At 41.2% G+C, this 13,992-nt stretch overlaps 1 protein-coding gene across 1 annotated transcript; it reads left to right on the top strand.

Moving 5' to 3' along the window:
- Positions 1–8,627: 8,627 nt before the first annotated feature.
- foxa1 (forkhead box A1) lies at positions 8,628–13,963 on the top strand. Its single transcript, XM_077538933.1, has 2 exons — positions 8,628–8,811; positions 11,010–13,963. The coding sequence occupies exons 1-2, from the start codon at positions 8,746–8,748 to the stop codon at positions 12,078–12,080; spliced, it is 1,137 nt and encodes a 378-aa protein (XP_077395059.1). The 5' UTR covers positions 8,628–8,745; the 3' UTR covers positions 12,081–13,963.
- Positions 13,964–13,992: the final 29 nt, after the last annotated feature.

Below are 13,992 nucleotides of genomic sequence, written 5' to 3'. Positions count from 1 at the left end.
CTACACAAGGGCGGAGCGTCTTGTCCTTTTTGTCCACAAAGAAAAACCCAGCTCCCACTGGTGACGAGGAAGGCCGGATAATACCTGCTGCCAGTGATTCGTTGATATAGGAATCTGCTGCTTCTCTCTCCGGCCGTGAAATGTTGTAAAGCCGGCTTCGTGGAAGTGGCGCTCCGGGCTGGAGGTTGATAGCGCAGTCGTATGGTCGGTGAGGGGGCAGAGAAGAAGCATGGTGTTTGCTTAAGACCAATGCAAGGTCGTGATAATCAGCAGGGACGCAGGACAGGTCGGGTGGTTCTTGTTGGTTTTGGCCACTGGGTGGCACAACAGCAGACAGCAAGCAATTTCCATGGCAGTAATTGCTCCAAGAAATGATGTTGGGCACTGTCCAGTCAATATGTGGGTTGTGGAGCTTGAGCCATGGCATGCCCAACACTATGGGAACTTGGAGGGAGTCAAATACATGTAGACTGATTACCTCTTGGTGATTACTCGAGAGCTTGAGTACAACTGGTACTGTTTGTTGTCTGACATGGGAGATCAGTGCACCGTTTAGGGCTGTGGCATCCAAAGGAGTGGTCAAGGTTTGCAGGTCTATAGCCATTTGTTCCACCAGTCGGTGATCAATTAGGTTCTCATCGGCTCCGGAGTCTACAAGGGCTGACACAGGCAGAGACATATTACCCCAGCAGAGGGTGGCAGAGAGCATAAAACGGTTAGAAGCAGGGGAACTCATAACGGGACTCACCAATACGTTCCCCATTACTGGTGAGTCAGTCCTTTTGGCCGGGAGGGGCACTGAGCGATGTAGTGGCCGCTGGCTCCGCAGTATAGGCACAGGTTAGATGAACGTCTGCGCGCCCTCTCCAAGTCCGACAGACGAGCTCGTCCCAGCTGCATAGGAACACTGGTGTCTGGGGACGGGCCCGAACCGGAAGCCGGAGCCGGTGGCATTGGAGGTGGATCAAACATGGATGGCCCAGCAGTGGGCGGGAACATGGGCGGAGTCTGTGGTTTGGCATGGCGCTCTCTTTTGCGCTCCCGGAGGCGACAATCAAGCTTTATGGCCAAGTCAACGAGCGAGTCGAGACAGCTCGGATCATCCCTCGAGGCCAATTCGTCCTTGATGTTTTCATTTAATGCTCCCCGGAAGACTTCCTGGAGCGCTTCATCATTGAAGTTGCTCTCAGCGGCGAGAGTCCGGAATGAAACAGAGAACTCTGCCACGCTACGAGCACCCTGTCATAGCAACATGAGGCATCTTGCAGCCTCCCTCCCACGGACCGGGTGGTCGAAGACCTTCCTCATTTCTTTCGTAAAGGCGGAATAGGTTGTGCAAGCAGGGGACTGTTTGTCCCACTCCGCAGTGGCCCATGCTAGAGCCGCGCCACGGAGGCAGCCTATGAGGTAAGCTATCTTAGCGTGGTCGGAAGCATATGACAGCAGGAGTTGTGATGATCTGGCGGTGTGGTGGAGTCAGAGGCTGGCTTAAGTAGGCTGCTGATAAATTGGACACACCTGCTGCTTGACTCCAATGCACCACACCTGGAAGACACACGCACACTCAGCGGGCTGGGCCCGCAGGCCTGACAGTGTGTTGCTGATTGGTTCCCCCTCCCTGCTGTGTCTCCCAGGTGTGTCCTGTTAGTGTCTCATTAGTGTTGGTATAAGGGAGTGGTGTTTGTTTCACGCGGGTGTGGGAGCATTGAATGTCTGCATGTTGCATGTTGCATGTTGCATGTTGCATGTTGCATGTTGCATGTTGCATGTTGCATGTTGCATGTTGCATGTTGCATGTTGCATGTTGCATGTTGCATGTTGCATGTAGTGATGGCAAAATGAAGCCCCGTAAAGCAATGAAGCCCTGCAGTGAAATGCTTCACACACACGTAGGGGCTTCAAGATGATTCATTTCCTCGACTACGCCATCATGTGGACAGAAAAATGTATAACATGCTTGGTGCATGCAATAAAATGGTGGGGTGTAAATCATGCTCTAAATACAAAAGAATATATATTTGAAGAGTGTTTTAACATGAATTGTTCTGTTACTTTGTCTATGTTTGTGCTTATGCAACAAGTGAAAATGTGAAATAAGGAGGTAAATAAAGTGCTTATTCATTTTTATTTAAAAACAATATTTTTTCCGAAGTTTTTGGACTCAGGCGGTTTGTTTGTTTTTGCAGAGAATTTCACCTGCTTTGGAAAAAAACTCTTTCACATGTTACTGATGAAGCAGGGGTGCATCGATATGAGATAGCAAGTTTGTATAGAATTAGACGCGTATATTTCTGTGATTCCCAGTACTGAAGGGGACTTTCAACTGTGAACAGAAAAATGTGAATTTTATGTGTTGTCACATTTTATTTTATTTTATTATTGGAATCTGTTAAAATAGTACCGTAATTACAGTGCATTACCTTCTAAGGTGAGATCTGCTCAAAGTGCTACAGTCCCAAACAAGGGAAAATCTCTTTCTTGCTGGTTCCATCGCAAAAAGAAGCTCGTCAAATCGAATGCCAAAAGCAAAAAAAGTAGCGCAATAAGGGACCGGAAAACAGAAAAAGTGAAGGGGGACCCATAGCGTTTCTTTGCCGCTTTCATTTCGAACTACACTCAAACCTAGCGAATCATTTCCTGAATCAGTCACGTGGTACACCTGCTTCGTGGGGCTTCAAACGTCACCACGTACGTCATCAACACACACACTGACACGCCGTTCATGAACCACTCATCTACATTACTCGGCACACGCTTCAGGGATTCGACCCAAGAAGCACATCACTAGTTGCATGTTGCATGTTGCATGTTGCATGTTGCTATCACAGTGGTGTCTTTTTACCAAGTCTTTCAAGTCTTCCACGCCACGCCAAGTCTCTGCCTCACGTTACGCCAAGTCTCTGCATCACGCCACGCCAAGTCTCTGCCTCACGTCACGCCAAGTCTCTGCCTCACGTCACGCCAAGTCTCTGCCTCACGTTACGCCAAGTCTCTGCATCACGTCACGCCAAGTCTCTGCCTCACGTTACGCCAAGTCTCTGCATCACGCCACGGCAAGTCTCTGCCTCACGCCACGCCAAGTCTCTGCCTCACGTCACGCCAAGTCTCTGCCTCACGTCACGCCAAGTCTCTGCATCACGCCACGCCAAGTCTCTGCCTCACGCCACGCCAAGTCTCTGCATCACGCCACGGCAAGTCTCTGCCTCACGCCACGCCAAGTCTCTGCCTCACGTCACGCCAAGTCTCTGCATCACGCCACGGCAAGTCTCTGCCTCACGCCACGCCAAGTCTCTGCCTCACGTCACGCCAAGTCTCTGCATCACGCCACGCCAAGTCTCTACATCACGTCACTCCAAGTCTTCCAAGTCATCCACGCCAAGTCGTCCAAGCCAGGTTCATCATGCCATTTCTGCCCCCGGTCGACATACCAGTTCTCCCCCAGTTTGTCAGGCCAAGTCTATCCACGTTTCACACAGTCAATAAAGTCATTCTAGTTGCTGTCATTCCACTTCTCCCTGCATGTTTATTCCGCCTCTGGGTCCATCCATCACACCCCGTCCGTAACAAAAACCTTAATATACATAGTGATAAAAAAAAAAAAAAGCCTTACGATAAATGGTCAGTTTTTTTCTGAAAATGTACAATACATGGTGGTAAAGAAATAAAAATAAAACCTTTCCTATACATGGCCGTGTAAAAAATAAAGCCTTACGATACATGGTCGTTTTTTTTGTTTTTTTTTTCTTTTTTGTGAAAACACCGTACTATACATGGTTGTGGAAAAAAATGAAAACATACATGGTCTTTTTTTCTAAAATTACCGTACTACACATAGTCATTAAAAAATAAATAAAATGCCTGACTATAAATGGTTGTTTTTTGTTTGTTTTTTTTCCAGAAAATGCCGTACTATACATGGTAAAAAAAAAAAAAAGCCTTACTAAACATTGTCCTGTGGAAAAAAAAAAAAAAAAAAGCCTTACTATACATTGAGCTGTAAAAAAAAAGCCTTACTATACATTGTCCTGTAAAAAAAAAACAAAAAAAAAAAAAAAAAAAAACATTACTATACATGGGCGTAAAAGAAAAAAAAAAGCCTTACTATACATTATCCTGTAAAAAAAATAATAAATAAAGCCTTACTATTCATGGGTGTAAAAATAAAATAAAAAGCCTTACTATACATTGTCCTGTAAGACAAAAAAAAGCCTGACAATCCATGGACGTAAAAAAAAAAAAAAAAAAAAGCCTTACTATGCATGGGCGTAAAAAAAAAAGCCTTACTATACATTGTCCTGTAAAAAAAACTAAAACAAAAAAAAACCTGACTATGCATGGGCGTAAAAAAAAACAAAAAAAAAAAGCCTTACTATACATGGGCGTAAAAAAATAAAAAGCCTTACTATATATTGTCCTGTAAAAAAAAAAAAAAAAAAAAAAAAAAGCCTTACTATACATGGGCGTAAAAAAATAAAAAGCCTTACTATACATTGTCCTGTAAGACAAAAAAAAGCCTGACAATCCATGGCCGTAAAAAAAAAAAAAAAAAAAAAAAGCCTTACTATGCATGGGCGTAAAAAAAAAAGCCTTACTATACATTGTCCTGTAAAAAAACTAAAACAAAAAAAAGCATTACTATGCATGGGCGTAAAAAAACAAAAACAAAAAAAAACAAAAAAACCTGACTATGCATGGGCGTAAAAAAAAACAAAAAAAAAAGCCTTACTATACATGGGCGTAAAAAAATAAAAAGCCTTACTATACATGGGCGTAAAAAAATAAAAAGCCTTACTATATATTGTCCTGTAAAAAAAAAAAAAAAAAAAAAAAGCATTACTATACATGGGCGTAAAAGAAAAAAAAAGCCTTACTATACATTGTCCTGTAAAAAATAAAATAAAAAAAGCCTTACTATGCATGGGCGTAAAAAAAAAAAAGCCTTACTCTACATTGTCCTGTAAAAAAATTAAAACAAAAAAAAACCTTACTATGCATGGGCGTAAAAAAAAATAAAAAATAAAAAATAAACTTTACTATACATGGACGTAAAAAAATAAAAAGCCTTACTACCTTACTATACATTGTCCTGTAAAAAAAAAAAAAAAAAAAAGCCTCACTATACATTGTCCTGAAAAAGAAAAAAAAACAAAAAAAAAGCCATGGTCTTTTTTTCTAAAACAAAAAAAAAAGCCTTACGTTACTTGGGCGAAAAAAAAGCCTTACTATACATGGTCCTGTTAAAAAAAAAAAAAAAAAAAAAAAGCCTTACTATGCATGGGCGTAAAAAAAAAAAAAAAAAAAGCCTTACTATACATTGTCCTGTAAGAAAAAAGAAAAAAAGCCTTACTATACATGGACGTAAAAAAATAAAAAGCCTTACTACCTTACTATACATTGTCCTGTAAAAAAAAAAAAAAAAAAAAGCCTCACTATACATTGTCCTGAAAAAAAAAAAAAAAAAAAAAAAGCCATGGTCTTTTTTTCTAAAACAAAAAAAAAACCTTACGTTACTTGGGCGAAAAAAAGCCTTACTATACATGGTCCTGTTAAAAAAAAAAAAAAAAAAAAAGCCTTACTATGCATGGGCGTATAAAACAAACAACAAAAAAAAGCCTGACTATACATGGGCCTGTAAAAAAAAAAAAAAAAAAAAAAACCTGACATGGGCGTTAAAAAAAAAAAAAAAAAAAAAGCCTTACTATACATGGGCGTAAAAAAATAAAAAGCCTTACTATATATTGTCCTGTAAAAAAAAAAAAAAAAAAAAAGCATTACTATACATGGCCGTAAAAGAAAAAAAAAAGCCTTACTATACATTATCCTGTAAAAAAAATAATAAATAAAGCCTTACTATTCATGGGTGTAAAAAAAAAATAAAAAGCCTTACTATACATTGTCCTGTAAGACAAAAAAAAGCCTGACAATCCATGGCCGTAAAAAAAAAAAAAAAAAAAAAAAAGCCTTACTATGCATGGGCGTAAAAAAAAAAGCCTTACTATACATTGTCCTGTAAAAAAACTAAAACAAAAAAAAACCTGACTATGCATGGGCGTAAAAAAAAACAAAAAAAAAAGCCTTACTATACATGGGCGTAAAAAAATAAAAAGCCTTACTATATATTGTCCTGTAAAAAAAAAAAAAAAAAAAAAAAAAAGCCTTACTATAAATGGGCGTAAAAAAAAAAAAAGCCTTACTATACATTGTCCTGTAAAAAAACTAAAACAAAAAAAAACCTGACTATGCATGGGCGTAAAAAAAAACAAAAAAAAAAAGCCTTACTATACATGGGCGTAAAAAAAAAAAAAGCCTTACTATATATATTGTCCTGTAAAAAAAAAAAAAAAAAAAAAAAGCCTTACTATAAATGGGCGTAAAAAAATAAAAAGCCTTACTATACATTGTCCTGTAAGACAAAAAAAAGCCTGACAATCCATGGCCGTAAAAAAAAATAAAAAATAAAGCCTTACTATGCATGGGCGTAAAAAAAAAAGCCTTACTATACATTGTCCTGTAAAAAAACTAAAACAAAAAAAAGCATTACTATGCATGGGCGTAAAAAAACAAAAACAAAAAAAAAACAAAAAAACCTGACTATGCATGGGCGTAAAAAAAAAAAAAAAAAAAAGCCTTACTATACATGGGCGTAAAAAAATAAAAAGCCTTACTATACATGGGCGTAAAAAAATAAAAAGCCTTACTATATATTGTCCTGTAAAAAAAAAAAAAAAAAAAAAAAAAGCATTACTATACATGGCCGTAAAAGAAAAAAAAAGCCTTACTATACATTGTCCTGTAAAAAAAATAATAAAAAAAGCCTTACTATGCATGGGCGTAAAAAAAAAAAAGCCTTACTCTACATTGTCCTGTAAAAAAATTCAAACAAAAAAAAACCTTACTATGCATGGGCGTAAAAAAAATAAAAAATAAAAAATAAACCTTACTATACATGGACGTAAAAAAATAAAAAGCCTTACTACCTTACTATACATTGTCCTGTAAAAAAAAAAAAAAAAAAAAAAAGCCTTACTATACATGGACGTAAAAAAATTAAAAGCCTTCCTATACATTGTCCTGTAAAACAAAAAAAAAGCCTTACTATAAATGGTCCTGAAAAAAAAAAAAAAAAAAAAAAAAAACTTACTATGCATGGGCGTATAAAACAAACAAACAAAAAAAAAGCCTTACTATACATGGGCGTAAAAAAAATTAAAAGCCTTACTTTCCATGGTCTTGTAAAAGCCAAAAAAAGTCATGGTCTTTTTTTTTTTTTTAAACAAAAAAAAGCCTTAATATACTTGGGCGGGAAAAAAAAGCCTTACTATACATGGTCATGTAAAAAAAAAAGCCTTATTATATATTGTCCTATAAAAACACAAAAAGCCTTTTCCAGAGTGAAACTGACAGACAGCGAGCGCCTTTAAGGCTAACATGCACTAAAAACGAAAGGAGAGCGGAACTCAAAACATACACACGAGAGGCATTGAGCGACCAAACAGCCAGACCAAGACCCGCTCCCCGTCTGGAGGCAATAGGAGATGACGCACATGAAACAATTCATACAATAAAGGGAGAGCCCGCTCCCCGATTGGTCCGTGGAGCCGTGGGCCGAAGGCCACCAATCAGAAGGCGTGCTCGCCCGTCACTGTGTTTTTTTTGTTTTGTTTGTTTGTTTGTTTGTTTGTTTTTATGTGACACACACACACACAAAGCAGAAACCCAAAAGAGAACGCCCTCTGGTGGCAATAGAGAGGGCGTGCGTTGTGGCATTCTGGGTAAATGTAGGGTGCCGCCATCTTGTGGGCCGCAGTTTTCACATTGGCCAGCAGGTGGCAGCAGCTGCTTATCGAGCTTTCACACGCACTCGGGTCACAACAACCTGAAATCAATCGATCGACCGGGGGGCGTGGTCTCCAGAACGACTTCAGGTTCGTTGCGTGCGTGCTTCAACTTGACGAAAAACGCTTTATTACAAGCAGACTGTTATATTTAAAAACGTTTTTAAACACAATTTGTATACAGAATCACGATCATAGTCTTGTTTTTAATATGATAGAAAAAAAGACCCGTATGTTCAAATTGTTTTTTAATTAAACACGTATTACGTGTTAAAATACAAAACGTTTCACTAGTTATTAAAAAAATATTTTAGTATGCTCATATCTTACATTTATTACAATAAAGAGAACAAAAGTTTTTCATTGAAATAATCATATTTAATAGCTTCCGTTGTTTTGTTTTTTTATAAGTACAAACGCTCAGATTGTTCACATTAAATAGTTTTGAACATTTTAATATTGTTCAATTCCTTCATTTACAAAATATTCTTAATTGTTGACGAATTATTTCCTTTTTTTGTGTGGTTCGCCAATCAAAAACAACTTGTGTTTATTCTTCCTCTTCATTTTCTTTTGGATTTGGAATGAAATGTATGTTTAAGTCGCACTTTTTAAATCAAATGACACATTTGATGAAAGCGTTTGATTATCACAATGATGATGATGATGATGATGGCACGTGGAGGAGGAGGAAGAGGAGGGCTGGACCTTCATCTTCATCTTCAACAGGAGGAGTTTCTCCTCTTCTTCTTGTCACCTCACTGACTCCAAGTCCTCCAGTCAGCCCCAAGACCGGCACCAGCAGGAGGACCAGGACCAGGACCAGGACCGGCAGGAGGTGTCGGTCGCATCTTCATCCTCCTCCTCCTCTTCATCGTCAGGCCTGTTTCTTGTGTCTTGTTCGTGGGAGATGCTGGGCTCGGTCAAGATGGAAGGTCAGGAAGCTCCGGACTGGACTTGCTTCTACGGTGACGAGGTGCCGACACGCACGCATGCGCGCGCGCACAATTGACGTGCTGATTGCGCAATAATTGGACACGCAAATTAATGACATGACAAAAGTTGTTTTTTTCTAACACTTTTTATTCCTTAGAAAAAACAAATGTGTCATTATGTTTCAATTCAAATTCGTTAAATCTTTCGTTACATTTTTTTTAAAAACCAACTCACAAATCTCTCTTCATTATTATAATTAATAATCATGATTAATTATTACGTACATGGCGGGCAAGCGGCGCCGTCAGTGAGATTGAGGGGGAAAAAAAAGGAAAAATTATACAAATGTCTCCGCCGTTTCAAAGTGAAATACATTGCGCGCAAAATAATGGCATAGTTTATATGATTCATAATCGCAAGATTTCATGGAATGTTTCACTTGAAATGTTTTACATTTCGTTGACAATTTTGTTTAGGTCATCAAATCGCGTTTGTATTAAAAGGCCGAGAGAAAAAAAAATTCGTTTCATATTTTAACTGACAACAATCGTCTTGCAACACCAAAGAGAAGCCGTAAAAATTAAAATAAAAAAATTGAAGCCGTTAAAAAATAAAAAATAAATAAATTGAGGCCGTAAAAAAAAAAAAGAGGAAAAAAAATGAAACCGTAAAAAATGTCGTTGACGTGAAAATGACAGAAGCAAGAAAAAGCAAAAAGGCCAAAAAACAAATCAAACCAAAATGACGTTTCGAAGCGTTTGGCTTTTTTTTTCGTTCGCTTTCTCACGCGTGACACAAAACAAATTTCATTTTTCAATACCATCACCATGATGAACACAAAAGGAAATGTTTTCATTGTAATTGTCAATATTTAATACACTTCAATTCATCACTTCAAATAAAAATCTCCAAAAGTCGCAGAAAACAAACAAAAAAAAGTTTGCGAACGCTCGCAAGGATTATTAAAATCATCAACACTCAAAACCTTATGAAAGGATAATTCTCTCACACTCACGCACGCGCGCGCACTCACACATGAAATTGACAGTAAATGAAAATAACGAAGTGTGGAAAAACATCACAAGTAAAAAGTGAACAATTATGCAAAATGAGTTTTCTTCGAATACAAACAGAAAATCAACAGTTGAAAATCAAACGTGCTGTTAAAAACAACAACAATAATGACCCACAAAATCAAGAGTTCCAAACTTCCGACACAAAAATCAATTGTGCCAAAATGTAGTGTGAAAAATTGCAGTCAATTTTTGTGAACCAATAAAAGGAAGAAAAAAAATCAGCACTTTGTGATTAAAATGATAAAAAAAAAAAAAAAAAGATGCAATGACCAATGCAACAAAAATGATATAAAAACAAAAATCAGAAACAAAATCAACTTGTAAAATAAAGACACGTTGCAATATGAACGTTGTTCAAAAAAATAAAAAATAAAATAAAATACAAATCTGGCGTGTTGGAAAGTGAAATAAATGAAAAAAGAAAAGTTTAACGCACGGGGGCGCCAACACAAACTTCCAAAAACATACACATACACACACGCACACTGTAAGATACTTGAAGGCCATATTTGGATGAACTACGACAATTATTGCTAGTGATCAAAATATGTTACAATGTGACGTCATAATAAAATAAAATCAAGATTTTTGATCTTGAAGGAATGCTGACACGCCATCACTACAAATTAATCGATCAAACCTGATTTGAAACTTAGCTTGAAACCCTATTTTGACACTTGAACCCCAGTAAAACCCTAACCTGAGCTAAAAACCTACTTTGAAACCCTAACCTTGGCACTTAACCTTATGAAAGCCTGAAAGTTTGGCTTCAAATTCTACATGGAAAATCCCACTGTAACAGAAAACCCTACTTTAAAACCCTAAGTAGTTTGAAACCCTAATTTGAAACCCCAACCATGCCTTGAAATCTTACTCTGACACCTTAACTGTAGTGAAACCCTCCTTTGAAAGTACCCTCAGTCTTAAAATCCTACTTTGAAACCCTAACTTTGGCTTTTAAACCTTAACCCTGGCTTTAAACCGACTTTGACACCCCAACTTGAAACCTTCCTTGTTTACACTATATCACTGAATCACTTTCATGTCATTTAACTTGCTTGCAGTTTATTTGTCCTGAAGCATGTCTTATATTGACCCGTGCTGTTGTCCACATTCAGGAAGTAGCATGGCGCCCGACTTACGTGTACTTACTGTTGCGCAGGTGTACTCCCCGATGGCGGCGAGCCTGGGGATGGGCTCGGTGTCGGGCTACATGTCGGCCGGCAGCGGCGGGGTGGCGTCGGCCTCCTTCAACATGGCGTACGGCGGGTCCAGCATAAGCCCCGCCCCCGTGTCCGGGGTGGGCGTGTCCTGCTTGGGCAACGCCGGCTTGGGCGGAGCCATGAGCCCATGCGGAGGCAGCGCGGGCCAAGCGGCGGCGCAGCATCACCATCACCACCACCACCACGCGTACGCCGGCGTCAGTCCCGGGTCCCAGTACGGTGGCGGCGGCGGCGGCGGCAGCGGGGGACTGAACCTGAACCGAGGCCGCGACGCAAAGCCGGCGCTGCGGCGCAGCTACCCACACGCCAAGCCGCCGTACTCGTACATCTCGCTCATCACCATGGCCATCCAGCAGGCGCCGGGCAAAATGCTCACCCTCAGCGAGATCTACCAGTGGATCATGGAGCTGTTCCCCTTCTACCGGAACAACCAGCAACGCTGGCAGAACTCCATCCGGCACTCGCTCTCCTTCAACGACTGCTTCGTCAAAGTGTCCCGCTCGCCCGACAAACCGGGCAAAGGCTCCTACTGGACACTGCACCCCGACTCGGGCAACATGTTCGAGAACGGCTGCTACCTGCGCCGCCAGAAGCGCTTCAAGTGCGACAGGAAGAGCCTGGCAGAGGGCAGGAAGGATCGCGGCGGTGTTGGCGGCGCACCCTGCGTCGATGCCACCCTCAAACCGGCGGGACTCACGGATGCATCCTCGTCCAGCCGTTGCTCGCCGCCGCCGCCGGGCCCCGAGGGAGCCAAGCTGGCGGGACCCCAGCTACTCTCGTCCCTGTGCCTGCCCCCGCATGGCATGGAGCTGAAGGGCGACGCCCACTACGCCTTCAACCACCCCTTCTCCATCAACAACCTCATGTCGTCCCCAGAGCACCACAAACTGGACCTGCGGGCCTACGACGCCCTGCAGTACTCGGCCTACGGTGCCGGCCGGGGCGGCGAGGCACTGGAGGCGCCCTACTACCAGGGGGCCTGCACCAGAGCCCTGCTCAACACCTCGTAGGGCCGTCAGGGACAACAAACTGGGGAAAACCAGTTCCTGCCTTTTTGTTCTTGCCTCCCCCCATGTCCCTGCCGCACCCCGTCCAATCCAGACCTGCCACCGCTCAGTTTCCAGAGCTCCAAAATGGACAGATGAGAAAGTCTGGAAAAAGACACATCTGCCGTTTCCCGTCTTTCCCCCACATCCTTCAGTCAGTCAGACCTGGGGCCCAGTACGGGGGCAACGGCGGCAACCGGGGGCGCTGAACCAAGACGTCTCGTTTGAGTCTCCCCCAGCTTGCATGGACATCCTCAAGCTTCCAGGACTGGCAGATGACCTCGTCCAGTCCAACTGCCACTTGCCATCAACAATCTCACTTTGGTTTACACAAACTGGATTTGAGGGTCTACGATAAACCCGTAGTTAATTGGTAGAGGCGGGGGCGCTTCGCACGAGGCCTTACCCTCGCCAGACAGAACCTGCACAAACGTCTCACTAGCCCTTTTCACGATGCATCACAGGCGGAACCTTGCCCGGACTGTGGCCGTTGCGGTTTCACGCGTTCAGATAATTGGATGCATGGGGGAGGGCCAGTGAGTATTAGGTGGTAAACGTCACACGCTGGTCACGGTTTCCTGTGGTTGATATGCTGGGAATTTTCAGAATATATAGCCGATAGGCCATACACGCCAGCTGTTCAAGTCACAGGACGGCCATCTTGCTCCTCCCACCTCACCAACAGACTCCTGTATAAACTATACGCTATACATACAGATGAGATATATACAGCTCGTAGGCAGTTAATATAAGGCTGGAGACAGGGTGGGGGGGTTTTGTGCCGGGGTGCTAACTATTTTTTTTAACAAGAAAAAAAATAAAAATTAAAAAATAACCTCCCCCTCCCTCCTTTTTCTTTTATCGCTCAGTTCCTTAGACCACAATATTAGATTTGGCAGAGGCATCTTTTGTTGAATTACAGTTATAATTCTTAGTAAAAAAAATCTACACGTTTCCGCCTGTACTAAACATCATTAAGCGCATAATTTATACATGTATTTAAGGCAAGTTGTAAAATGTCTGAAGTACTCTTGTTTATGCTTAATAAATTTAAAACACCATAAATATGCTATTTCTACTAAGTACTATCTCAAATGTTGTCCAATTTCGACGCTGTAAATATTTAGGACCGTATGGCGAGAAAGGTTTGTTGGGAGGAGCAATATGGCGGCCTCGCGACGAAAATAGCGGGGTCGGGGGGTGAGGAGGGATGTGGACGAGGCAAGAAAACAGGCAGGAAAGGAACAGGGAGGAAAAAGTGTGACATGGTCAGGAAAAAGTTCAAACTTTTCTTGGGCATTCCTCCACGTTTTTTTTTTTGATACATTTGCATTTATTTTCTCATAAGCCATTTTCTGCCATTCCCCACTTATTTTCCCGGCTCACAAAATTGAAGGCCAAAAGAGAAAAAGGTGTCGAAACTTCTGTAAAAAGGCATCGATGGGCACTTTTTTTTGTTTTTGTTTTTGTTTCCACGCCTGCCGTTATCGCAGCGTTTTTCCCAGCTGTGTGTTTGACGGGGTTGAAGCCAGAAAAGGGCGGGAAAATTGCAGCGTAAGCCAGATAATAGGCGGGAACATTTCGGAGAAAAAGTTGGGCGAAAGGTCAGCTGTGTCACCGTGTGCAGTCTTGAAAGGGGCTGGCCAAAAATGTCCCAAGGTCAGTTTTGTCTGATGTTTAAAAAAAAAAAAAAATGGTCGCGACCTCTGCCTGTGATGATTTGATGATTGATCGGTAATGTGATGATGATCGAAAAGTGTGCATGATGCCGACAAAAATATCCAGCGGGAAAGTCGGAAAAAATAAAACCAGGTTTGTGTGTCTTTTGTGCATGTTTTAACTTATTCTTTTCAAAATAAAACATCCAAACTTGGAC

This window comes from Festucalex cinctus, chromosome 12 (genome assembly GCF_051991245.1).
Source record: "Festucalex cinctus isolate MCC-2025b chromosome 12, RoL_Fcin_1.0, whole genome shotgun sequence".
NCBI lineage: Eukaryota > Metazoa > Chordata > Actinopteri > Syngnathiformes > Syngnathidae > Festucalex > Festucalex cinctus.
This window is presented reverse-complemented; position numbering and strand designations above follow the sequence as displayed.

Coding starts and splice junctions, on each gene's coding strand:
- foxa1 (XM_077538933.1), top strand. CDS start 8,746: ATGCTGGGCTCGGTCAAGATGGAAGGTCAGGAAGCTCCGGACTGGACT. Junction 8,812..11,009: donor CTTGCTTCTACGGTGACGAG/GTGCCGACACGC, acceptor ACTGTTGCGCAG/GTGTACTCCCCGATGGCGGC.